Source organism: Netta rufina (assembly GCF_964035555.1).
Source record: "Netta rufina genome assembly, chromosome: 24".
NCBI classification, from domain to species: Eukaryota; Metazoa; Chordata; class Aves; order Anseriformes; family Anatidae; genus Netta; species Netta rufina.
Window position 1 is genome coordinate 1,721,472 of NC_140148.1, and position 23,889 is coordinate 1,745,360.

Consider the following 23,889-nt stretch of genomic DNA (forward strand, 5'->3'; position numbering starts at 1 on the left):
CACGCTGAGGTGCATCCTGGTATGGGCGACTGCTTGCACAAGCGTGTGCACGCCCAGGTGCATGCCAGTACTGCTGGCTGCTTGCACATGTGTGCACGCCCAGGTGCATGCTGGTATAGGTGTTCACTTGCACACGTGTGTGTGCACATCCAGATGCATCCTGATATGGACTTGCACATGCGTGTGCACGCCCAGCTGCATCCTGGTTTGGGTGACCCCTTGCACACGCGTGTGCACACCCAGGTGCACGGCGCTAGGGTTGCTTATTGCACACGTGCTTGCACACCCAGGTGCACTCCAGCACCCCCCTTTGCACACCCCCTTGCACACCCAGGTGCGCGCCCTCCCCACCCCCCTCGCGCCCCGCCCCGTGCCCGCGCGCCCCACCCTCGCGCATGCGCCGTGCCCCCCCCGCAGGTACCGGGAGGAGGAGGAGGAGGAGGAGGAGGAGGGGGGCGCGCGGCCCCTTTAAGGGGAGCGCCCGGAAGGGCGCGCGCGCGCGCCCCTCCTGACCACGCCCCCGCCCTGCCCCGCCCCGCGCGCCCGCAGCGCACCGGCACCGTGCGCGGCGGCGGCGGGAGCGGGGGGTCGGGGTCCGGGGGGTCGCGGGTTCGAATCCCGGGGCCGCTTCCTATTTTTTTTTATATTTTTTTTTTTATTTTTTTTTTTTTCTTGGGGGGGGGGGGGGGCCATGGCGCGGCTCCCCGGGGTGCTGGTGCTGGGCGCCCTGCTGCTCCCCGCCGCCGCCGCTTTTAACCTCGACACCGTTTTCCCGGTGCTGAAGGAGGGCGCCGCCCGCAGCGGCTTCTTCGGCTTCTCCGTGGCGCTGCACCGGCAGAGCGAGCGGCAGGAGCGGTACCTGTGAGTGGGGGGGGGGCAGCTCTATATAGGGGGGGGGTAAGGGTGGGGGTCTGGGGGGGTGTGGGGGGGTTGGGGTGCACCTGGGGGAGGTCCCCGAGAGGGTTTTGGGGGGTCCCGGGGGGGTGGGGGAGGTGTTGGGGGGGGGCTAGGTGCGAAGGGGGGGGGGGAAGGGGGAGTGGGGTGCAGAGATTTTGGGGTCTGGGGGGGGGTTTGGGGTGGTTTGGGGGAGGGTTCAGGTGTTGGGGGGGGCAGAGCGTTGAGATTAGGGGAAGTTGGGAGGGGTGGGGGACTAAAAATGCCCCCCCAGGGGTTTGTCCCCCCCCCAGGGGTTTTGTGCTCGTTAGGGTGGGGGTGTCCCGGTCCCACCAGCACCCTGGGGTGCTGAGCACCCGCTGCTGCCCCATCCCGGTGCTATGGGGCAGGGGCTGCCCCCTCCCCTCCCCAACCCTACCTGCGGCCCCCTCCCTGACCCCCCCACCCCATAGGGAGCAGCACCGGGTCCCGTCCCGCTGCGGGAACCCACGAGCTGCAATTCCCCATAGCTCAGCCCCCAGCAGCCCCCTTTTATCCAATGCACCCCAAACAAACCCTAAATCCGACCCCAAACCCTAACCCTAAACCCCCAAACCCGTCCCCAAATCCCTCCTGCTGACAGCCCCCTTGCTGCAGGCATTTGGGGGCAGGCAGCCAGCACCGCTTGGGTTTTCCTCGCCGGGGGGCACCCATGGGGTGGCACCCAGGGGCTCCCTGTACCCTATAATATTTTTTTTTGGGGTGGGGGGACACCGGTGGCAGAGCAGCTGGGGCGCGTGCTCCGCATGCCAGGGATGCATTTAGGTTCTTACCCGCTATAGGGTGGCCCTGTTGCTGTCCTGGGGGAACGGGACAGGTGGGGGTCCCTGGGGGGGGTCCCTAAAAGTGAGGTGGGGGGGGGACGTGGGGGCAGAGCGGCTTCGTGCGAAGTCGGTGGCTGCCACTTTGACCCCAATGGGGTCCCTCGTCTTGGGTCTGGAGCCTGGTTTTGGGGTCCCCTGAGGTTTGGGGTGTGAAATCCTAATGTGGGGGGGGTGCTTTGAAGCCCTGGGGGGGGGGGGTTTGCCACCCCCCTTGGGAGCAAGGAGGGGGCTGTGGGATGCCGGGCGCGCGTCTCCGCTTCCCCGCGGCGTTCGGGGCGAGTGCGGGCAGGTTTTGGGGAGGAAACCTACAGAAACCTACAACTTGAGCGAAATACCCCAAACCTGAGAACCACTCCCTGATCGGGGGGGGGGGTGCCACCTTCCTGCTGCCCCCCCCCGGGCTTTCCCCCAGCAGGATCCGACCTTTGCTCGGCGTGGTTGGGGTGACAGCGGGGTGACAGCCACCCCCTTCCTCCTGGGGTGTCTGCGGTGTGTGTGTGGGGGGGCACAGCCCTTTATTAGGGTGGGGGGCACCCCAAACCCCCCCCCCCAAACCCCCCCCCCGGTACCGGGTAGCACTGGGGCGTTGGCTCCCCAGCCGTGCCCTTTGCTGGCTCCAAAGTGCAGGTGTGTGCAGGGTGGGGACAGGAAGGGGGGGGGGACGCTTCCTGCCCCATTCCCCCCCCCCCCACAGCAAAATTTCGGGGTGCTCTGCCCCCCGTCGTCCCCTTCAGCAGACCCCCACTGATCCTTAGGGGACCCTATATTGGGAGAGGGGGCGGCCAGGGGGACCCCCACGGTGTCCCCATACCCACAGAGGTGGCTGGGGGGGGGGGGGTTTGATCCTTGTGCCCCCCCCCCCCCGGCTGAGGTTTGTTTGCTCCCGGGGCCAGGTGGAGGCGTTATCAGCGATAACCGCACAGCTCCCTCGTTAGCGGGGTTAATTAACACAGCTCCCTCGTTAGCACAGCTCACACGGCTCGGAGTGGGGGGGGGGGGGGCCTGAACAACACGGGGAAACTGAGGCACGGAGAAAGGGGGGGGGGGGGATAAGGCAGCCCCTCCATTTGCCCCCCCCCCGTGCCTCAGTTTCCCTCCTGAGGGAGTGGGGGGGGGGGCAGAGCCTCCAGCAGCAGCTCCCAGCTGGCAGCCGGGGGGGGGGAATTCTCCAATTTTTTTATTTTTTTATTTTTTTTTTTTAATTTTTTAATTTTTTAATTTTTTAATTTTTTAATTTTTTTTTTTAATTTTTTTTTTAATTTTTTAATTTTTTTAATTTTTTTTTTTCCTCCCCCCCCTCCTACAACCCCCCCCCACACCAGCCGGGGCCTGTCGGGAGCTGCCGGGGGCTGCGGCGCCTTGGCAGGGGCTGAAGCCGCTGCCCCCCCCCTCACCCGCCTCCTCTGTGCTGCCTGCATCAGCAGATTTGGCTGAGCAGGGCTTTTTTTTGGAGGGGGGGACACTGGGGGGAGTTTAAAAGCCCCCCCCTCCTTCCTGATGCTCCCGTAACAGCACCAGAGGTGGGGATGGGGTGATGGGGGGGGGGGGGATTTGGGGCTGGCCCGGAGTAGCAAGGCTTTTGGGGGGGGGTATGGAGGGGTATATGGCACATAGCCAGCTTTTTTTTTTGGGGGGGGCAAGGGGGGAGCTGAGCCCTTTGGGGCCGAGCTCAGCCCCATATGGCTCCGATCCCCCCCCCCGGGGTGTTGGTGCTGTGGTGTGGGGTCCGAAGGGGCCCCCCCCTTCATCCTCCAGGGCGGATTAGGAGGGGGCATGGCCTCCAGCATTCCTCCATCCCCCCCCCCCCCCCCCAGCAATTCCCCCCCCCCCCCGAGCTTGCTCCATGGGCTGGAAAGGACGAGCACGAGGCCTTGGCTCAGCCCCATCCCGGCCCCCGCTTGGGCTGGGACCCCCCCCCTTTTTTTTTTTTTTTTTTTTTTTCTTTATTTTTACTTGGGCTGCTGCCACAACCAGCCCCGTGCCCCCCCCCCTTTTTTTTTAGGGGGGGGGGGGCTCCGAAGCCCTCAGCATCCTCAGGCCCCCCCCCAGCTCTGAGCATTTCCCTGGCGGCTATAGGGGAGCCTGGGCTGGAGGCAGGGGGCTGGCTTTTTGCCCCCCCCTTTTTTTTTTCTTTTTTTTTTTTTGGGGGGGGGGGGGGTCAGTGCCCCCCCCAGGAGGGGCACGGTGCTGGCAGGAGCCTCCTGGGCTCCCTGACTCACAGCCCTGAGTCACTTCCTCGGAGGTGAGCAGCGGGCAGAGGTGCCCTCCTGTTATTTCAACCCCCCCCTTCCCAAAATAACGTGGGGGGGGGGGGGCAGAAATGAGGGCTCCAAGCTCCTTAAAACACCCCCCCACCCTCTGTGTCCCCAGGGGAGGGAGCATCCCAGGAAGGATGCTCAGCCCCCCAGCCCCATTTCCATCCCTTTTTTTTTTGGGGGGTGGATTCTGCAGCTGAGCAGCTTCCCCCCCCATTTTTTTTTTATTTTTTTTTTTAATTTTTTTTTTACCCCCCCCCCCCCCGATCCCACTGGCTCGGTGCCTGTCCCGGCGTGCCGGGGCCGGGGCCGCCTGGGGCCCCGCATTCCTCCTGCGCTTGGGCTTTGACTCAGCCCGGACGCGCCCGCGCTGCCGGCTGCGGTGCCAGCTTTTTTTTTTGGGGGGGGGGGGCCACGTGCCCCTTTTCCTGTCCCCCCCACCCCCAAAAAAAAAAAAAAATTATATAAAAATTAAAAATTCATCCCCATCTGCTCAGGATGGCCATTGGGGGGGGGGGATGCTGAGAACGGCCCGGCTCGGTGCATCGGTGCCCCCATGGGATGCGCTGGGTACCTGGGCACCGCTGTCTGTCCCCCCCCCCTCGTGGATATGTCCCCCCCCCCACCCACCATGGGCTCAGGGACGCCGTTTCCTGCCCTGGCACCCACGGCCGTGCCTCCTCCTCGCCATTGTCCTCGGGACTTCCCGGCGGAAAGGCCTGGCCTTTCCGCAGCCCCCCCCCCGTCCTCCTGCTGTCCCCCAAGTCCCCCCCCCCCCCCAGGTACCCCCGTGTCCCCCCTCCCTAGGCACTGATGGGTTTGGGGGGGCCCTTTTATTCTGCATTATTATTAACCACACATCATCCATCCTGTGGCATGCCAATGTGCCCCCCCCCCGGCGTGGCACCGCAGTGGGGGGGCTGAGTCACCCCAAAAGCACCCCCCGGGACCCCCGCTTGGGGTGGGACGAGCTCAGGCTCGTGCAAGCAAGGGCTGGGCTTGGGGAGCTTTGTGGGGGGGTTGTGTGTGGTGGTGTCCCCCCCCCACCTCCCTGGCTGGGCTGTGTTTATCGCAGCATTCCTGGGCTGGCAGTGCCGGGGGGGGGGCGCGGCGAGGCGAGGCTGTCGGATGGGACACAGCTGTGGTGCCGTGGCTGAGGGGGGGGGGGGGGGGGGCTACGGCTGTTTACCCAAATGGGGCCCCCCCTTGGCTTCCCCCTTTCCTAAGGGGTTGTCTGCCAGGCTGGGGGGGCCGCAAGCTGTTCCCCCGTATGCTGAGGGGGGGGGGGGGGGTCAGATGGGAATTTGGGGGCGCAAAGGAGGGCGCCCTGCGTTCCCGCGTCCTCTTTGTTCCCAAACTTTGGGGTTTTCGGTGCCCCCTGCTCCATTTGGGGTGTGCTGCCCCCTGCCCCGTTACCACCTCCAGCCCCCCCAAACCCCTTGCTGTGCCCCCCCCCCAGGTTGCTGGTTGGGGCACCCCGAGACGAGGACCCCCAGAACGGCACCAGGACGGGCGCCGTCTACGCCTGCCCCCTCTCCGCCTCCACCGGCGACTGCCAGCGGCTCGACATCGAGCTCAAGAGTACGTGAGCGCCCCAAAACCACCCCGGGACACCCCCCTAAAGCCTCCCTTTCCCCGGGGGGGGGTCCCCCACTTTTTATTACGCTGATTTTCCCTCGGCCAGGTGAGCCGGACAAGTACATCATCGAGGACATGTGGCTGGGGGTGACGGTGGCCAGCCAGCGGCAGCCGGCGGGGAGGGTGCTGGTGAGTGCACCCCATTTCCCCCCCCCCCAAAAAAAATAAATAAAATGATGTGCACCCCCATTTCCCTGCACATATGAACTCAGTTCCAGCCCCGTGCTGGGAAATGGGTACAACTGGGGGGTGGTTGTGGGGGGGGAGCAAGAGCTGGGGGCCCCCGGGAGCTGGTGGGGTGCCCGCTGGGTATATTGGGGTGCATTGGGATTTTTTTTGGGGGGGGGGGTTGTGGGGCTGGGACTACAGCTCCCAGCATGCAGTGCAGTAGAAGGGGGCTCGGGGGCAGGCTGCTTGCTGTGGCAGAGCGTGCTGGGAGTTGTAGTGTTTGGGGGGGGGGGGATTCCTGCATCCCAAACCGTGCCCCCCCCCTCCCCACTGGCACAGGAGATGCTGCAGGGGCTCCCCATCACCTCCCCCCATCCCCCTGGTTTGGGTGCCGGCACCCAGCCCCCCGTCCCCTTGGGGTGCACCGGGCTGATGCTCTCCCCCAGGGTTTAGGGCAGGGGGGGGCAGCAGCTGGGTGCTCCCCCCACCACCCTCCCCATCCTTCTGCCATGGCGCACCGGGGGCACCGCGCTGCCCATACATCAACACCCCACGACCCTATATCAACACCCCACGACCCTATACCAAACCAGGGCCCCCCCCCAAAGCTTGGGGAGGAACCCCCTGCCCCCCCCCCCCCCAGGCTCATTTTTAGGGTTATCCCTGCAGGCTTGCGCCCACCGCTACACCCGGGTGCTGTGGTCGGGCAGTGAGGACCAGAGGCGCATGGTGGGGCGCTGCTACGTGCGGGGCAACGACCTGCGCCTCAACCTGAGCGACGAGTGGCAGACCTACCACAACGAGATGTGCAACTCCAACGTGGACGCGGAGGAGACCGGCATGTGCCAGATGGGCGCCAGCGCCGGCTTCACCTCCAACATCGTTTATTTCGGGGCGCCCGGCGCCTACAACTGGCAAGGTGCACGGGGCTGGGGGGGGGGGTTGGAGACGTGCGAGGATCTCCTCGTGCATTCCCGTGAGCGCACATCCTCGTGCAAAATTGCACGCGTGCGCTGAGCTGCACGTGCTTGTGCAAGGTGCATCGTGTGCGTGTCTCTGCAACGCTGCACGGAAGCATCTCCGCGCACGTTTGCACACGTGGGCGTGCGAGGGGAGAGGGTGCCCCCTGATCGCCCCCACCCCGTCCCGTTGCAGGTACCAACTACATGCTGATGCGGGAGACGTGGGACCTGCACGACTTCTCCTACCCCAACGAGAAGAACGGCAACACCTACATAGGTGGGGGGCAATGTGGGGGGCGGTGTGGGGGCCCCCCCGGTTCCTTGTGGGGCTGGAAAGGGTTTGGGGTTGAGGTTTGGTTTGGTTTGGGGTTGGGGTTTGGTTTGGCGCCTGGAGGAGGGGGGAATCGTGGGGGGTTCCTACAGCACCGTGGGGTCTAGGGGGGCTTGGAGACCCCAGGGATGCCGTGAGGGGGGCCGGGGTGCGGTGGGCATCACGGGGTTGGGGTGGGGAAGGTGTCTGGGATTTTGGGGTGGCCGACGACGGGTTTTGGCCGCAGGGTACACGGCGGAGGTGGGCAGCGGCGTGCTGCAGAAGGACGCGGTGACGGTGGTGGCGGGGGCCCCCCGGTACCAGCACACGGGCGCCGTGTACCTGCTGAGCACCAGCCCCGAGAACACGCTGGAGAGGAGCCTCGTGCTGCAGGGCCACCAGGTCGGCTCCTACTTCGGCAGCGCCGTGGCCCTGGCGGACCTCAATAACGACGGGTGAGACCTTCTGGGGGGTTTGGGGGGGCGTTTTGGGGTCCGTCTCGGGGCAGCCCCCAAGGATCTGAGGCGTTTCTGTAGCTCACGGCGTTGGGGGGTGCTGCTTTGGGTTCCTGGGTTTTGGGGTCTTTTTGGGGAGAGGCGTCTTGCTGCGGCTTCTGAACCCTTTTGGAGGGGGTTCTTCTTCACCGTGGGGGGGTGTTAGGGGTATGGGGGGGTGGCACCGTCCTGTATCCCAGTCCCTTTGTCCCTGCAGGTGGCAGGACCTCGTGGTGGGAGCCCCCTACTACTTCCAGCGCAAGGATGAGGTGGGGGGAGCCGTCTACGTCTACATGAACGAGGCGGGGGGCTTCCAGCCCAGCTACAGCCAGCAGCTCACCGGCCCCAGCTACTCCGCCTTCGGCTTCACCATCGCCAGCATCGGGGACATCAACCAGGACGGCTTCCAGGGTGAGGTGGGGGGGTGGGCACCAGGCTGGGGGGGCGCTGGGGCTGCTTATGGGGACGTGCGGGGGTCCTGTGGTATGGGGAGGTCCCGCTTCGGGGGGTGGTGAGGGAGGTTGGGGGGCTCCGGAGGGGTTGGGGGTGAGCAGAAGGGGATGGGGGCATTGTGGGTGGGGGTGTCTTGTGTTTTTTTTTGGGGGGGGGGGAGGTTCTGGAGGGGCTGGGTGGGAATTGGGCACGGGGAGGGAATTAAAGAGGGGGGTGAGGAGGTGTCAATGCGCTTTGTGGCAGCCCCTACCCCATATCGGAGGGGCTGACCCCTCTTTCCCCCCCCCCCTCCAGACATCGCCGTGGGGGCTCCGTTCGAGGGGGCGGGCAAGGTCTACATCTACCACAGCAGCGCAGGGGGGCTGCGGCACAAACCCAGCCAGGTACGGACCCCCACCCCAAAAAATAAAAAATAAAAAGGAAGCTCAGAGCTGCCTTTGAGCATCCCATCCCCAAGGCTGGGACGCAGGGGGCTCGACCCCCAAATCCGTGGGGTTGATGGGGTGCCGGTGCCCCCCCCGGTTCCTTCCCCAAGGTGGTCAGCGGCTCGGACCTGGGCCCCGCCAGCATGAAAACCTTCGGGTACTCGCTCAGCGGGGGCATGGACGTGGACGGCAACTCCTACCCCGACCTCCTGGTGGGCAGCTTGGAGGAGAGGGTGGCCCTGCTCAGGTAGTAGGGGCGCGGGGGGGGGGGGGACGGGGACCGGACAGGTACAGGAGCCAGCGATTTGGGATGCTCAAGCAGCCCCCTGCTCCCCCCCCCAGGGCTCGCCCCGTGCTCAACATCCTGGACAAAACCTTCACCGTCACCCCCAGCAAGGTGGATCCCGCCCGCTGCACGCCCAGCTCCTGGTGAGCCCCCCCCCCTGGGCACGGCGGGCACCGGGGTGGTGGCACGGTGCCGGGGGGGGGGGGCTCCACTCATCCACCCCTTTTTTTCCCCCCCCTCCCCAGCATCACGGTGACCGTCTGCTTCTCCTACAACCAGAGTGCCGGCAACCCTGAGTACAAGGAGCAGATCAGTGAGTGCACGGGGGGGTGCGCATGGGGGGGCACGCGTGTTTGTGCAAGGGTGCGTGCAGAAAGGGTGCCTGGAGGTGAGCGTGTGCACGCACGTGTATTTTGGGGAGGGGTTTTGGGTGTGTTGCACGCACTAAAACACCCGTGCGGGTACGTGGGGGGTGCGCAGGGGGTGTGCGTGCACCCAGGGGTGGTGCTGGAGGCGTCGTGCGCGTGCAAGGGGGCACCCACGGCTCGGCTCCGCTCCCCTCGCAGCCCTGGAGTACGTCCTGGAGGCGGACAAGGAGCGGCACCCGCCCAGGGTGAGGTTTTTGGGGACGCCCTCGGCCACCTACCGCGGCGTCTTCGCCATGCCCGACACCCGCTGCGAATCCAAGGAGCTGCTGCTGCTGGTGAGCGCGCGGGCTGGAGCCAGAGGGGACGGGGGGGAGCAGGAGGGGAGGAGAGGTGGAAATGTGTTGGCCGTGGGGTTTTTAGGGTCTCACGGCGGGGCTTTGCTGCGATTTGTTGACCCCCACCCCGTCCCTCTCCCTGCAGGAGAATATCCGGGACAAGCTGCACCCCATCGTGCTCTCCATGAACTACTCGCTGGTGGAGAAGCCCAGGGAATTCAGGCTGGGTCCCCACTCCCTCGACGCCTTCCCAGTCCTCAACCAGGACCAGTCCCACGAGAACGAGACCAAGGTGGGCTGCCCGCGCCCACCGGGCTTCGGGAACGGGACCAGGGGGGCACGGGGTGTGACATGGGGATGTCCCCGTCCCCCAGATCGAGTTCCAGAAGGAGTGTGGCTCCGACAACAAGTGCTACAGCAACCTGCAGCTGCAGAGCGCCTTCGTCAACGAGCAGAATCAGTCCCTGCCCAGGTGAGCACCGGGGTCCCAGCACCAATCCTGGACCGTGCCGGGTTCCCCGTCCCACCTGGGATGTTTTGGGGGGGTTGGTGGCCCCCCTGTGTGCCTACTGGGTTTGGTGTCCGCAGGCTGAACGGGACGCAGGTGCTGCAGTACAGCCGGGACCTGCGCAAGCTCCACCTGGGCGTGAACATCACCAACGTGCCCACCACCGACTCCAACGGCGAGGACGCCCACGAAGCCCAGCTCAACGTCACCGTGCCCCCCAACCTGCTCTTCTCCTCCGTCCGCCCGGTACGGGGCCGTCCTCGCATCCTGGGGGGGGAAAAAGCTCAAGGGTTTTGGGTCTGGGGGGGGGTCCTGAGCCTGTTTTTGTGTTTTTTTTTCCTCCGCAGAGCGGTGCCTGCACCTCCGTGGAGGAGACGGTGCTGTGCGAGCTGGGCAACCCCTTCAAGAAGAACCAGAGGGTGAGCGTCCCCCCCACCTCGTATCCCACCCCCCCAAACCTCTCAAAACCCGGGTTGGGGTCTTTGGGGGGGGGTCTTCATGGCTGCTCCATGGCCCTGGGTGTTGCAGGTGGAGCTGCTCATCACCTTCGAGGTGAACAGCATGGCGCTGGACACGAGGGAGGTGCTGGTCTGGCTCGACCTCTCCACGTGAGTGTCTGTGGGGTGAGAGGGGGGGAAAGGTGCTGGGGGGGACGGGGGGGGGCTTCTCCTGGGCTTGGTGGAGCCCCCCCCGTGGTGGATGGCCCTGGAAAAAGGAGCTGGGAGGGATGGGGGGGGCTTGGTGGCACCGGTGTCGTGGCGTCAGCGCTCCAGGAGGGGGTTTGGAGGGGCTCTTTGGGCAGGATGGGGAACCCCAAATCTGGGGGCATTGCAGGGGGGGCTCCCCACGCTGCTGACCCCCCCCCCGGCACGGTTTTGGCAGGCAGAGCACCCAGGACGACCTGCAGCCCGTGCTGGCCAAGCTGCTGGTGGATTACAGCATCCAGTCCTCGCTGACCGTGTGAGCGCAGCCCCCCCTTGTCCCCCCCACCTCATCCCCATCCCAAATCCACCCCGGGGGTCCTCCCTCACACCCCCCGTGTGTCCCCACCCCGTGTCCCCAGAGCCCCCTCGCACGCCCAGTCGCACTTCAGCGGGGTGGTGGTGGGCGAGTCGGCGATGCGCAGCGAGCAGGACGTGGGCAGCGCCCCGCCTTCGACTTCCAGGTGAGATTTTGGGGGAAAAAACGCACATTTTGGGTCGGGTGATAGGACAGCTCCATCCCCCGGTGCCACCCGTGCCCTGCAGGTGTCCACCAAGGGCGAGGCGCTGGGCGATTTGGGCACCATCCTGCTGGGTTTCGAGTGGCCCTACGAGGTCCCCAACGGGAAGTGGCTCCTGTACCCCACCGAGATCCTCACCGACGGCAACGGCTCCTGCCGGCCCCCCGGGGGGGTCATCAACCCCCTCAACCTCACGGTCGGTGGCCTCATCCCACCCCTCGGCCCCCCTCCCGGATGGAGATGTCAAAGCGGGCTCTGATGCGGGGGGTTTGTGGGTTTTTTTGGGGGGGTTTTGTGCAGCTGCTGGAGGACGGGACCCCCCCGCGGCGCAGGCGGGAGCTGGGGGCGGCCGAGCCCGCGGAGCCCCCCCTGACCCTGGCCACTGCCAAGAAGGCAAAGTCGGAGGTGCTGCTGGTGAGCGGGGGCTGCGGGGGGGGCTGTGGGTGCAGGGGAAGGGGGGGGGGTGCTCTGGGTGCAGCTGGGTGTGTGCAGGTGGTGACCCCAAAGTGCACACAGTGACCCCAAACTGCACGTGTGTGTGTAGTGACCCCCAAACTCTACACGTGGTGACCCCAAACTGCATGCGTGGTGATCCCAAACTGCACGTGTGTGCCTGCAGTGACCCCAAATTGCACATGTGGTGACCCCAAACTGCACGTGTGTGTGTAGTGACCCTAAACTGTGCACGTGGTGACCCCAATCTGCACACGTGTGCATGCAGTGCCCCCAAATTGCATGTATGGTGACCCCAAAGTGCACGTGTGTGCGTGCAGTGACCCCAAACTGTTCACAGGCTGACCTCAAACTGCATGTGTGCTGACCCCAAACCACACGTGTGCCTGCTGTAACCCCAAACTGTGCATGTGTAGTGACCCCAAACTGCATGTGTGTGTATGGTGACCCCAAACTGTGCACACAGTGACCCCAAACTGCACATGTGTATGTACAGTGACCCCAAATTCTGCATGTGGTGACCCCGAACTGCATGTGTGGTGACCCCAAACTGCGTATGTGTGTGTACAGGGACCCTAAATTGTGCGCATGGTGACCCCAAACGGCATGTGCTTGTGCATGGTGACCCTAAACGGCATGTGTGGTGACCCCAAACTGTGCATGTGTGCGTGTAGTAACCCCAAACTGCACACGGTGACCCCAAACTGTGGTGACCCCAAACCACATGTGTGTGCCTGCGGTGACCCCAAACTGGGGGGACCCCTGCCGCAGTCCCACCCAACTCACCCATACCCACTTGGGGTCTGTGGCACTGTGCCCCCCACTGAGCACCCCTGTGTCCCCCCCATGTCCCCCCCCAACCCCAGAGCTGCTCCCAGGGCACCGCTCGCTGCATCTGGTTCGAGTGCCCCCTGCTCGCCCCCCAGCGCCCCACCACCTTCCGCGTGCGCGCCCGGGTGTGGAACAGCACCTTCATCGAGGTCAGTGCCCCCCCCCCACAGCCCCCCCAGCACCGAGTCCTCGGGGTTTTCAACCCCCTGGCGCCGTCCCCTGCCCCAATTCCCCCCCAAAAAAAATCCTTGCACCCCCCCCTCAGGATTACAGCGACTTCGACCGGGTGAAGGTGGACGGCACGGCCACGCTCTTCCTCCGCACCCACGTCCCCAGCATCAGCATGAAGAACCACACGGTGCGGGTGAGTCCTCGCCCTAGGGGGGGTGCTGGGAACACTGGAGCTTCCCCCCACCCTGCCCCAATTGAGTTTTGGGTTTTTTTCGGGGGGTTTCTCCCAGTTTTCCGTGGACGTGGACTCGGAGCTGACGGAGGAGCAGCCGGCTGAGATCGCGCTCTGGCTGGTGCTGGTGGCCGTGGCGGCCGGGCTGCTGCTGCTGGGGCTGATCATCCTGCTGCTGTGGAAGGTGAGGGGGGGCGCACCCGGGACCCCCCCCCCTTTTTATAGGGGGGGTTGGAGGAGCCGTGCATCGCCCCCGTGGCTTCATCTCGCGGGACGGACCCGCGCGAGCTGCTCCCGCCACCAAATATTCGGGGAGCCGAAATCACCCGGTGCCGCGGCACCCCCTTGGTCTTTTTATTTTTGGGGTGGGGGGGGGGCTACCTGGGTGTGTGTGGCCCCCCCCCCCTTGGGGTCTGCAGGTACCCTGAGCCGTGTCGCCCTCCTCCCCGCAGTGCGGTTTCTTCCGTCGGGCCAGCACGCGGGCCATGTACGAAGCCAAGGGCCAGAAGGCGGAGATGCGGATCCAGCCGTCGGAAACCGAGCGGCTGACGGATGACTACTAGCCCGGGGGGGGGGGGGAGCCACCCCGCTGCGCCCCCCCCCCCTTCCCCCGTCACTCCCCCCCAGCACCCGCGCCGCCCGCCCGGTAATGCCCCCGCACCCCCGGGGTGGCTGCGGCCATCCTCCTCTTCCTCTTCTTCCTCATCTTCCTCCTCTTCTCCAGCCTCTCCGCTCTTCCCTGCAGGGCACGGGGGGGGGGGCTTTGAGGGTGGGGGGGGCTCCATGCAGCCCCCCCAGAACCCCCCCAAATCTTCTCCCCCCCCTCCAGCACCTCCTGCTCTGGAGGCTGGGGGCTCTGCGCTGCCTCCGCAGCCTCTCTCCGCCGTCTCCTCTCCCTCTTCCAGCCCCTCGCTGACCCCTTTCCCCCCCCCCAATTTTATTTTTTTAATATTTTCTTTAAATTTTTAATATTTTTTTAATATTTTTTTTTAAATTCCCCCCCCTCAGTGCGACTTCTTCCAGCGGACTCGCTACTACCGGGTGATGCCCAAGTACCACGCCGTGAGGATCCGGCAGGAGCAGCGCCGCCACCACCCCCCCGCCCCCGGCCTCCTGGCCCCCCCCCCGCCCCAAAAAGCACTGGGTGACCAACTGGCAGGAGCCAGACAAGTACTACTGACCCCCCCCCCTCCCAAATTTTAACCCCCCCCCCAGCTCTTGGGGAGTGCCAGGACTTCTTGGGTTTACTTTGCACAAGCCCCTCGCTCCCTGTTTCCCCCCCCCAGCGCTGGCTTTGCACGCTTTGGGGGGGGGGGGGGACACACAACAACCCCCCCAAGCGAAATCTGCCCCCCCCCACGCCACATCCTCCCCCCACTGAGTGCCTTCTGCCCCTGGGGGCCTGTGCAGACACTCCTCCCCCCCCCATGGGTCTCCAGCTGGGGGCACGTCCTTGCCCCCCCCCCCAAAATTCTTCTTTTGCGCTGTGCCCCCCCCCAGCTTTGTGCTCTGTGGGGCTGGGGGGGTTTGTGCCTTCTCCCCCTGCCTCAAGCAGTCCTGGGGGGGGGCTCACTCTGCACCTTCACCCCCCCCCCCTTTTTCTGCCTTTTCCTGCTGGGGAGGTGCTGCCCCCCCCTCAGTTGTAGCCCCCCGGAGGGGGGGTTCCTCTGTGTCCCCCCCCCAGTGGATGGAGCTGGGGTTAAGTTATTCCGTGTCCTCTTGTGCGTGTTGAGCCCCGGAACGGGGTTGGTACTGGGGGCTGGGGGGGCTCTGTGACCCCCTCCCAGCCCAAAAATGTTTCCCCCCTTCCCCCCCTTGGTGGGGCCCAATAAAGCCTCGCTCTGGGATTTGTAACCTCGTGTCTGGCCTGTGGGGGGGGGACAGAGAAGTTTGGGGTGGTGGGAAAAGGGAGAGGGAGGGGGAGATGCTCTTTTGGGAAGTTGGGGGGGGGGGCAGGGGGCTTCTGGGGTAAAAGTATAGGGAATGGGGAAAAATAGTCCCAATGAAGTGGGGGGGGTGTCAATGCCCTAGGTGGGGTTTTGGGGGGAGCTCTGACCATGTTGGGAGTATTTGGGGGGGGCTTTCCCCCTGTTTGGGTTATTTAGGGCATTTCCCCCCACCACACTTTGGGGTTAGTGGAGGGGATTCCCCCACTTTGGGGTCAGGGGGTGGGGGCTCCTCCCAGGTTGCAGTTATCGGGGGGGGGGTTTCCCCTGAGTGGGTTTATGGGGGGGCTCCCCCCGCTTGGGGTTATGGGGAAAGGCGGCTTCTTTGAGCTGCCAGGGAGGATTTACTGCCTGCAAAAACCCAAAACACACGGGGCACAGCCTGGGAGAAACATTAAAAGGCACACAGAGGGAGTGGAGGTTTCTATAGGGACAAAAAAGGGGAAAAAAAGTCAGTTTTCTTCCTGGTAAAAGCACACAGAGTGGTTCCTGAAATGGGAAGCCTAAGAAGGTCTCTCCCTATTCTGTCCACAAAGAAGAAAGGTTGGAAAAGGAGGTAAAGAGAGGGGGCACCTGGAGTTGAACCAGGGACCTCTTGATCTGCAGTCAAATGCTCTGCCACTGAGCTATACCCCCTTGGGTTTGCAACCAGAAAAGGCGCAGGAAAAAAAATGCAGAGCCCAGATTTTATGCCCACTGGGTAGATTTTCTTATTTATTTGACAGCCTCCTTCGTATTAAAATGCACACCAAAGCGTATTCAGAGCATCCAGACAGGACACAAAGCGTGGAAGCACTGAGGTCTCTGGGCTGATCAAAACCACGACTCCTACAGCCCCAAAGGCAGCATCGTGCCTTTGCTTGGTCACTGACACGCATACAAATTGGGCTGAGTTTTTAGATTAATTTGGGGTTTGGGTCTTGGGTTTGGTTCAGAGACCACCCCTTTGGCCAAACAGTAGCTCCCAGGATCTAAAAATGAGGCAAACGCCTCGTCCTTTTTCCTGAAAAAAGGCACAATCCGTAGGGGGCACCTGGAGTTGAACCAGGGACCTCTTGATCTGCAGTCAAATGCTCTGCCACTGAGCTATACCCCCTGAAACACCCCTTTCATGAGGTGGTTTTAAAAGCACTTCCACACAGCCAGTGTCTGACCACGGGTTAAGATTCATTAACTTGGCAGCAGCCTGGACAGGGCAATGGATGTAATTTCTGCAAAGAGTTACTACAGAAAATCACAAACTTACACAAAAAACAGCGCAGAGCTACTCAGAGCAGAAGCCCTGAGCTTTCCTGGGCCAAAAGCAGGCTGAAAAAGCACAATAAAAAGAGGGGGCACCTGGAGTTGAACCAGGGACCTCTTGATCTGCAGTCAAATGCTCTGCCACTGAGCTATACCCCCTGCGGCAGCCCCCTCCTGGATGGGATTTTTCTGCTCATTCCAAACAATTCCAGCACGATTTAGTGAAGTACTCCCAGCACAGAAAACACTGACAGAAATACCTCTCTGCTCACAACCTTCATGGTGCCGCTCCTCTTTCTCTTGGCAATCTTCTTCTTCATGCCTGGCTACCTCCACGTCTGCCAGAGGATGTTCCCTGCAGCGAGTTCAGGGGAAAGCTGGCAACTGAGAAGCCCCAGATGGACCTTTTGGGGGCAAAAAGAGGAGGAAAAGGGGAGGGGGCACCCGGATTTGAACCGGGGACCTCTTGATCTGCAGTCAAATGCTCTACCCCTGAGCTATACCCCCACCTGGGCAGCACCTGCTGCATTCCAGGCCTTGTGCTCACAGCACCTGCGGCACGGCTCCCGCAGGAATTCTCTCTCCTTGGCCTCCTCACAGCCTCACCAGCCCCAGGCCTCGCTCACAGGCTCCTGGGGGACACGCCAACCACTCCCCACTCTGCTTTCCCTTACAGCACCTCATAACAGGGGAGAAAAACACACCACCTGGAAGCACCCACCTCAGGAGGCCTCCGAAGGCGCTCGGCCGTGCCCCTGTGTGCTCAGGGCCTCACCCAAACCCCGCAGGGAGCAGCTCCAGTGCTGCCCGCGGCCTCGCTGCCTTCCTCGCTGACTGTCCAGAGGCTGCAGGGCAGGGAGACGCCGACATCCGGAGCCTCGCCGCCGCCTTCCAGCCAGGCCGGGCCCTGTGAGGACGAGCGCAAACGGTTTATTTAGCACCAGGCAGACATCAAAGGCTGCGGGGTAAAATAATTCACCCCAGAGGTAACGCGCCACAGGCAGGGAGCGCCGGGGCGTGTAATTAAGGTAATGAAGCCAAGGGATAATGAATTATAAGCGGGGATAACGAGCTGTAGGTGCGGAGACCGAGCTGTGCCCGCCCCCACCCCACAGGCCCACGCAGCCGGTGCCGGGCCCACCTCACCCAACACCCGTTAACGGCCGGGCCCCCCCCCCAGCCCCGCTCCAGAGCCCGGTATCGGCCGGATCCCACCCGACAGCGGCTCCTGAGGCAGGTAAGGGGGTGGTTGACGGTTACCGGAGCCCGGTACCGGGTCACGGTCCCGGCCCTCAGGGCGCAGCCCCCGGCCCCGACCTCCACCCCCGACCCCGACCTCCGCCCCCTCTCCTCACCGCCGCGTGATGACGTCACTTCCGCCGCGCCGCCAAGATGGCGGAAGGAGGCGGGTGGCGGAGCAGGGGCCGCTGCCCCCCCCCCTCACGGCTCCCCGTTCCCCCCCCCAAGGGAAGAAACCCAAAATCTTTCCGAGCAGCACCGCAGGTAAATAAAGGGGAGCCCCCACAGAGCCGAGACACACGGGGAGCCGCCTGCCCGCAGCACCGAGCACCGGAGGAAACCCCCCGACCCCCCCCTCGGGGTTGGTTCCGCCCTTGGTGGGCCTCGAACCGGGGTCCTTTGGGCTCCCAGCCCCGCGCCCTGCCCCGGAGCCACGCGCGGCCCCCCAAGGCGCGGCCGCGGCCCCGGGGCGTGGCGCAGGGGGAGCGCGGCCGCCCGCGGGGCCCGAGGGGCCGGGTTCGAGACCCCCGCGGGGAGGCAGCGCCCGGCTGTGGCTGCTCCCTTTTGGGATCAGTTCTGGGCTGATTCCTGCAGCACCGACCCCATTTTCCTGCAATAAACGCTGCAGGGGAGGTCCAGATTTTTAAAAAAGACCCCGTGGTTGGCGTGTACTCCATCCTTAAAGGCAGTTACTGGGGCAGGAAAGCCTGGAATTGCATCCCACCACTGCAAAACCAGCACCTTGGTAGCTTTTCCATGCCTTCTTCAGCAAAAACGAAGGGGAAAAAAAGTCAGTTTTCTTCCTGGTAAAAGGACACGGAGTGGTTTCTAGCATGGGAAGCATAAGATGCTCTCTCCCTATTCTGTCCACAAAGAAGAAAGGTTGGAAAAGGAGGTGAAGAGAGGGGGCACCTGGAGTTGAACCAGGGACCTCTTGATCTGCAGTCAAATGCTCTACCACTGAGCTGTACCCCCTTGGGTTTGTATCTGCCTGGGGAGCGGAAAAAAAGGAGCTGATTCCATGGCACAGGCACTTCACGTACCCCTTTGCTTTCTCACAGACAAGGGTATTGATTTGGGCCATACATTTTCTGGCTGTTTTTCATGTCTTAAATATGCAAGTTCAGAGCCCACTCCTCTGGGCAATGCAGCAACACACAGCTTCTAAAAGTGGGGAGTTCGTTTTTTCCTTAAAAAAGGAAAAAAGCACCATTGCAAGGGGGCACCTGGAGTTGAACCAGGGACCTCTTGATCTGCAGTCAAATGCTCTACCACTGAGCTATACCCCCTTGGCTTCACACCCAGACAAGGAGCAGAAAAAAACACAAATACAGAGATCTGTATAGTTTCTGCTCCTTTTTTTTATGTGCCAGGCTCCTTTGGACCTTACCATACCTGATAAAGCGAGTTCAGTCACAATCACAGATGAACACAGTGTACTTACACAGCCCTGAGCTGCCAAAAGTTTCCTCCTTGATCAGAACAACTCCCAGGGTTCAGCAGCCACCAGCTTTGGGTAGTCACCACCAAGGAGAGGGACCTGGGCCACACATCTTCAGGTGAGTGCTGGGTGTCTTGGATATGCAAGTTCAGAGACCAGCCCTTTGGGCAAAGCACAAGGAAGTTAAAGGTGATGAAAACCCGTTTATTTTCATGAAAAAAAGGGGGCACCTGGAGTTGAACCAGGGACCTCTTGATCTGCAGTCAAATGCTCTACCACTGAGCTATACCCCCTCCCTCTGGCTGAGTGCACACACAAATAAAACACCGATTTAAACCAAGTTCTTCCCCTATTTTTTTACCTGTCCCCAGTAGGAATCAAATGCAGCAAATCCTGCTGTGGAAGATTTTAATCCAAGCTTAAAACATCACAGGGGCCAAGATACCGAGACCCCAACCTCCCTCAGAGGACGCACTCTCTGGTTCTCTGTTCCCTACCAGGCAGCCTCCCCAATCCCTCTCCAGTGACGCCTGCTTCCTCTTCTGATTTTACTCTGTGTTGGTTTACTGCTCTGTAACTTAGCAGAGAGAAGCACTACCTCGTGGTTTTTAGTTTGGGCCACCATTCTAAGGTTTCTGTTAACGTGAAAAACAAGAAAGAGGAAGGTGAGCTCCTCTCCAAGACCTCGTGTTAGATGGAGCCCTTCGGAGACCAGAAAAATCCCTACTGGAAAGACAATTCCAGAAATGTCCCCTAAACCGAGGCATTTTTCAACATTCTGAGAAGATGAAACTGCAAACCTTCACTTGTTACAGTTCTTGTGACCCCTTAAAAACTCTGAGGAGAGGGACACCCCCAGGGGGCACCTGGAGTTGAACCAGGGACCTCTTGATCTGCAGTCAAATGCTCTGCCACTGAGCTATACCCCCTGTGGCAGCCCCCTCCTGGATGGGATTTTTCTGCTCATTCCAAACAATTCCAGCACAATTCAGTGAAGTATTCCCAGCACAGAAAGCACCACTTAAGGATAAACTCATCTCTCTACTCACAGCATCCGTGGTGCCGGTCCTCTCCTCTCATCAGTCCTGGTGGCATCTGCCAGAGGACGTTCCCTGCAGAGAGCTCAGGGGAAAGCTGGCAACTGACAAACCCCAAATGGACCTTTTGGGGTCAAAAAGAGGAGAAAAAGGGGAGGGGGCACCCGGATTTGAACCGGGGACCTCTTGATCTGCAGTCAAATGCTCTACCCCTGAGCTATACCCCCACCTGGGTAATACCTGCCTGGGAAGCTCCTTGTGGCTGCAGTTGGGGCAGCCCTGCTGCATTCCAGAGTTTTTGTTTGCAGCACCTCCAGCACGGCTCCTGCTGAATTCATCCTCCCCTTGGGCTCCCCGTGGACTTCCCTCTCTCCTTGGCCTCCTCCTGGCCTCGCTCCACGCCTGCTCACAGGCTCCTGGGGGACACGGACACGCCGACCACTTCCCACTCGGCTTTCCCTTACAGCAACCCCGTGACGGAGGAGGAAAACCCAACATTTGGGAGCACCCACCTCAAAAACGCAGCCTGCGTGTGCTCAGGGCCTGCCCTGCCAGCCGGGCACCCAAACCTCGCAGGGAGGCTGCAGGAAAGGGAAACGTCGACACCCAGAGCCTCGCCTCCGCCTTCCAGCCGGGCAGTGTGCTACCTAGGAGAAAGTCTTGGTAAATCAGCCTGTTAAAAGACAGATTGAGGGAGAACGCTTGGATTTTAGTGCTTGTTTCTCAGCAGGTGCCTGCAGCTCTCCCCACGGCCTCACCTACAGCTCCAGCACCATCAGGGGAACTGAATGTTGTCACTTCCCAGCAGAAATGCCTAAAAACCTACTTTTAGGCCACAAGATGTTGGCCTAAACCACAAAACATCCAACCTCTTTTTTGTCACTTCCTCAAGCAAAGCATTTAGCTCCAGAAACACGCTCACAGCTCTTCTTCAGCCAGAAAACATCCCAAGTGATTTCTCATCGCTGACGGAGCTCTTACAGCACCAGGCAACGCCCCACAACCCACACTGAGCCCCTTTAGGTCCCCCCCAAACTGGCAGTGACCCCCCCCAAGGCTGTTTCACCACTGGTCGAGGTTTTGAGGCACAAACTGCAGCCACGACCTCAGCCGGCAGCAGTGGGCTCGCTGTGTCCTTGCGCTGTCGTCAGCAAGGTCTGAGGAAGCGTTTCTCAGCCTGCTGGGCACAGTTTGACCTGAGCAGGAATTTTCCCCACGCAGAATCAGACTTAAACAGTTAAAACTGCCCATTCGGGAAGACTTCTTACACCTGGTTTTTATAGAACAGTTTACAAATTGTTTTTCTGGAACAAATGGTTTTTATAGAACAGTTTCCAAAGGAGCTCTCTGTTTTTATCCATGTTGGATGAAGTCAGTCGGTGCTGGGGGAGCTCTGTCCTTCCAGGGCAGGCACCCTCTGGATGCAGGAGTTCCAGTACACAACAACCCGCCTCAAAAGAGGCTGAACACCGGATCGTAACCCACCAGGCCCCCCCTCCTGCACGCAAAGTTGTGGAAAAGGCTCCCCAGACCTGCAGTAAGATTGTTTTAACACCATCATGCCCAGCACAGGAGTGTAGTTCGAGCTTAGCAATGGCAAGACAGACACTCTGCGTTTGGTACAAGTACTTTTTATTTCATCTCTGCAAAGCTGAGCGCGTTCACGCAATGCTCCCTGCGTTGGAGGCTATCCTGGGCCACAGATCCGCGCACTCCTTAGCCACGGGGCCTGTGATTGCAGAACCTGGCGAGGAGAGAGACAAGACAGCGCGTTAGAGAGCCCTGCAGGGTGACAGTACAAGGGACATCCTGCCCCCACAGCAGGTCAGCCTGGCTGCGCTCTCAAATCTGAGGAGAATCCAGAACTTTCTGCCCAGGCTGGCCGAGCTCTGCCAGGAGGGTTCCCGGCCGTACCTTTCATCTCCCCTTTATTGTTTACGATTACTCCTGCGTTGTCCTCGAAGTACAGGAACACGCCGTCTTTCCTCCGGTAGGATTTCCGCTGCCGAATGACCACTGCTGGGTGCACTGCAGAGGGAAAGGGGCAGGAAACTCAGGACCCTGAGCACCCTGCTCAGCACCAGACACCCCAGAGGAGCAATTCTGCTGCAGCATTTAACCCCAAACATCCCCCATCTATGCTACCTCACCAGGGAGCTGAATTACAACATTGCCATCAGGGTAAACTTCTGATTTATTCTACCCCAATTTCTTTTTTTTAAAACCACCCTTGTAAGAAGTAGCATTCTTTCCACTCCGATCAGTTCTGATCAGCTGCAACTGCACATTTACAGAACTTGGGAAATCTGATAGGAACTTCACCTCTTTGATAAGAGAGTACTCTGTCAACTCATTGGCTGTACTGGAATGAAGCTTCAAGTTCGTGTAGAGACACGGGTGTAAATGTAAGGGTTTTAGTCATACCTCAGTTACAAAAGTGCCAGCTGCCATTGTGTCTCACGTCCTATAGCCTGTGGTGTTTTCCTTGGTTCTAAGGGAAGCTATCTTGAAGACAACAGTATGCTTAAAGCTGACAACTGCATCTCTACTCCCAAAAGTCACTGTTTTTCACATCTCTTTCTAAATCTGTCAATTTACAGACAATACTCAGCAAGAAGCCCTTCCTTCCCCACCAGGACAGCAGCAAGCTCCCAGAGTTTGTCACACCACTGATTGAAATAAACAGCACAAGCTGCCACTTCACCCAAAAGCGATGCTTTTCTCTGCCCTTCCACGACAACTCACTGAGCCACTGGACGCAGACCCAACAAGTGCTTTTTAGAAGGGTGGAGCAAGCGCTCCGGACAGCGGGCACCTGCCTCCTGCAGCCGTGCAAGGCCAGGACTCCCAGTGCCCTGCAGGGGAAGGCCTGCAGCCCCCTGCTCACAGGGACACCTCTCAGAGGTGCTGCAGCTCAGGCTGAGAAGCGCTCTGCAGGCACAGCCCCCGTTCTCCACACTCACCCTTCTTCCTCAGCTCTGGCTTGCCCTTCTTGACGGTCGCCATGACCATGTCACCCACGCCAGCCGCCGGCAGCCTGTTCAGGCGCCCCTTGATGCCCTTCACGGAGATGATGTACAGATTCTTGGCGCCTGTGGAGAGAAAAGCTCAGCATCAACCACGCTGCACAGCACCACCTCCCCTGCAGGACCCTATCAAAACACCGACTGCAGCTCACAGCACCGGCTGCACCAAGGCAACGCCACTGCATGGCCCTCCCACAACGACTTAATCAAAACACAGCAAGACCCAGCGTTTAGGGGAGGGAGAGAACCGCGTTTTGGGCCCACACAGCCCCTCCCTGACCCCCGGTTCCCCTTCCCTGACCCCCCAGCAGCAGGCCCAGGCCCCGCTCACCCGTGTTGTCCGCGCAGTTGATGACGGCGCCCACGGGCAGACCGAGGGAGATGCGGAACTTGGCTCCGGAGGAACCTCCGCGTCCTGCGGGCAGAGAACAGGCGTGAGGCCACCGCGGCCTACGCGGGGCCGCCGGGGCTCAGGCACCGGCTGCGGCCTCCTCCGGGATCCCCTCCGGGATCCGAGTTCCCGGCCGCATCCCCGGGCCCAGCGGCGCTCCGGGATGGCTCCGGGATTCCCCCCGGGATCCCCCCGACCCGGCACCGGCCCCAGGAGCTGCGGATGGAGCCGGATGGGGGCGGATGGCGGCGGATGGGGCCCGGGCCCTGCTCCCGCCTCACCTCGCTTCGACATCTTGGCGCCGGAAGAGAGGGAGGCGCGCGGGGCACGCCGGGATATGGGGCGGCACCGCCCCCCTTCCGGGATCACGTGGCGGGGGAGTCACGTGGAGGGGGGTTGTCACGTGCAGGGTGCGGCACGTGGGCGCCCCCTAGAGGCGGCGGGGCGGGGGCGCAGCGCCTGTACCGGGAGCACCGAGGCGGGGTGGGGGGGGGGATTTGGGGTGAAAATCTTTCTTTTTGTTTTTTTTTTTGTTGCTGAAAAAGGGGGAAAAAAATTAATAATAGAAAGAAAGGGGCTGTAAATAAATTAATTAATGAAGGGGATGCGAAAAGAGGGGGCACCCGGATTTGAACCGGGGACCTCTTGATCTGCAGTCAAATGCTCTGCCACTGAGCTATACCCCCGCGCTGCCCCAGC

General features: G+C 61.7%; 2 protein-coding genes across 2 annotated transcripts; one reads left to right on the forward strand and one right to left on the reverse strand.

Moving 5' to 3' along the window:
* Nucleotides 1-691: 691 nt before the first annotated feature.
* ITGA3 (integrin subunit alpha 3) lies at nt 692-14,048 on the forward strand (the record flags this gene model as incomplete). The annotated part of the gene is given in 27 exon segments (XM_084301100.1): nt 692-861; nt 5,472-5,593; nt 5,697-5,779; nt 6,488-6,737; nt 6,974-7,057; nt 7,338-7,545; nt 7,802-7,995; nt 8,332-8,420; nt 8,573-8,709; nt 8,805-8,891; nt 8,994-9,061; nt 9,315-9,451; nt 9,597-9,743; nt 9,826-9,923; nt 10,040-10,205; nt 10,307-10,378; nt 10,488-10,567; nt 10,842-10,919; nt 11,023-11,105; nt 11,108-11,124; nt 11,207-11,377; nt 11,482-11,595; nt 12,501-12,614; nt 12,731-12,829; nt 12,927-13,052; nt 13,877-13,987; nt 13,989-14,048. Coding segments are annotated over 27 exon segments (3,165 nt in total).
* Nucleotides 14,049-21,388: 7,340 nt separating this feature from the next.
* On the reverse strand, nt 21,389-23,545 carry RPL23 (ribosomal protein L23). Its single transcript, XM_084301303.1, has 5 exons — nt 23,472-23,545; nt 23,131-23,214; nt 22,737-22,865; nt 21,688-21,801; nt 21,389-21,517 (listed from the first exon to the last, which is right to left on the reverse strand). The coding sequence occupies exons 1-5, from the start codon at nt 23,482-23,484 to the stop codon at nt 21,435-21,437; spliced, it is 423 nt and encodes a 140-aa protein (XP_084157429.1). The 5' UTR covers nt 23,485-23,545; the 3' UTR covers nt 21,389-21,434.
* Nucleotides 23,546-23,889: the final 344 nt, after the last annotated feature.

What these genes read in the sequence shown, in the direction of transcription:
- RPL23 (XM_084301303.1), bottom strand. An exon ending in GCCAGAGCTGAGGAAGAAGG is followed by an intron (nt 21,802 to 22,736) that starts GTGAGTGTGGAG and finishes TTCCCTCTGCAG; the next exon opens with TGCACCCAGCAGTGGTCATT. An exon ending in CAATAAAGGGGAGATGAAAG is followed by an intron (nt 21,518 to 21,687) that starts GTACGGCCGGGA and finishes TCTCCTCGCCAG; the next exon opens with GTTCTGCAATCACAGGCCCC.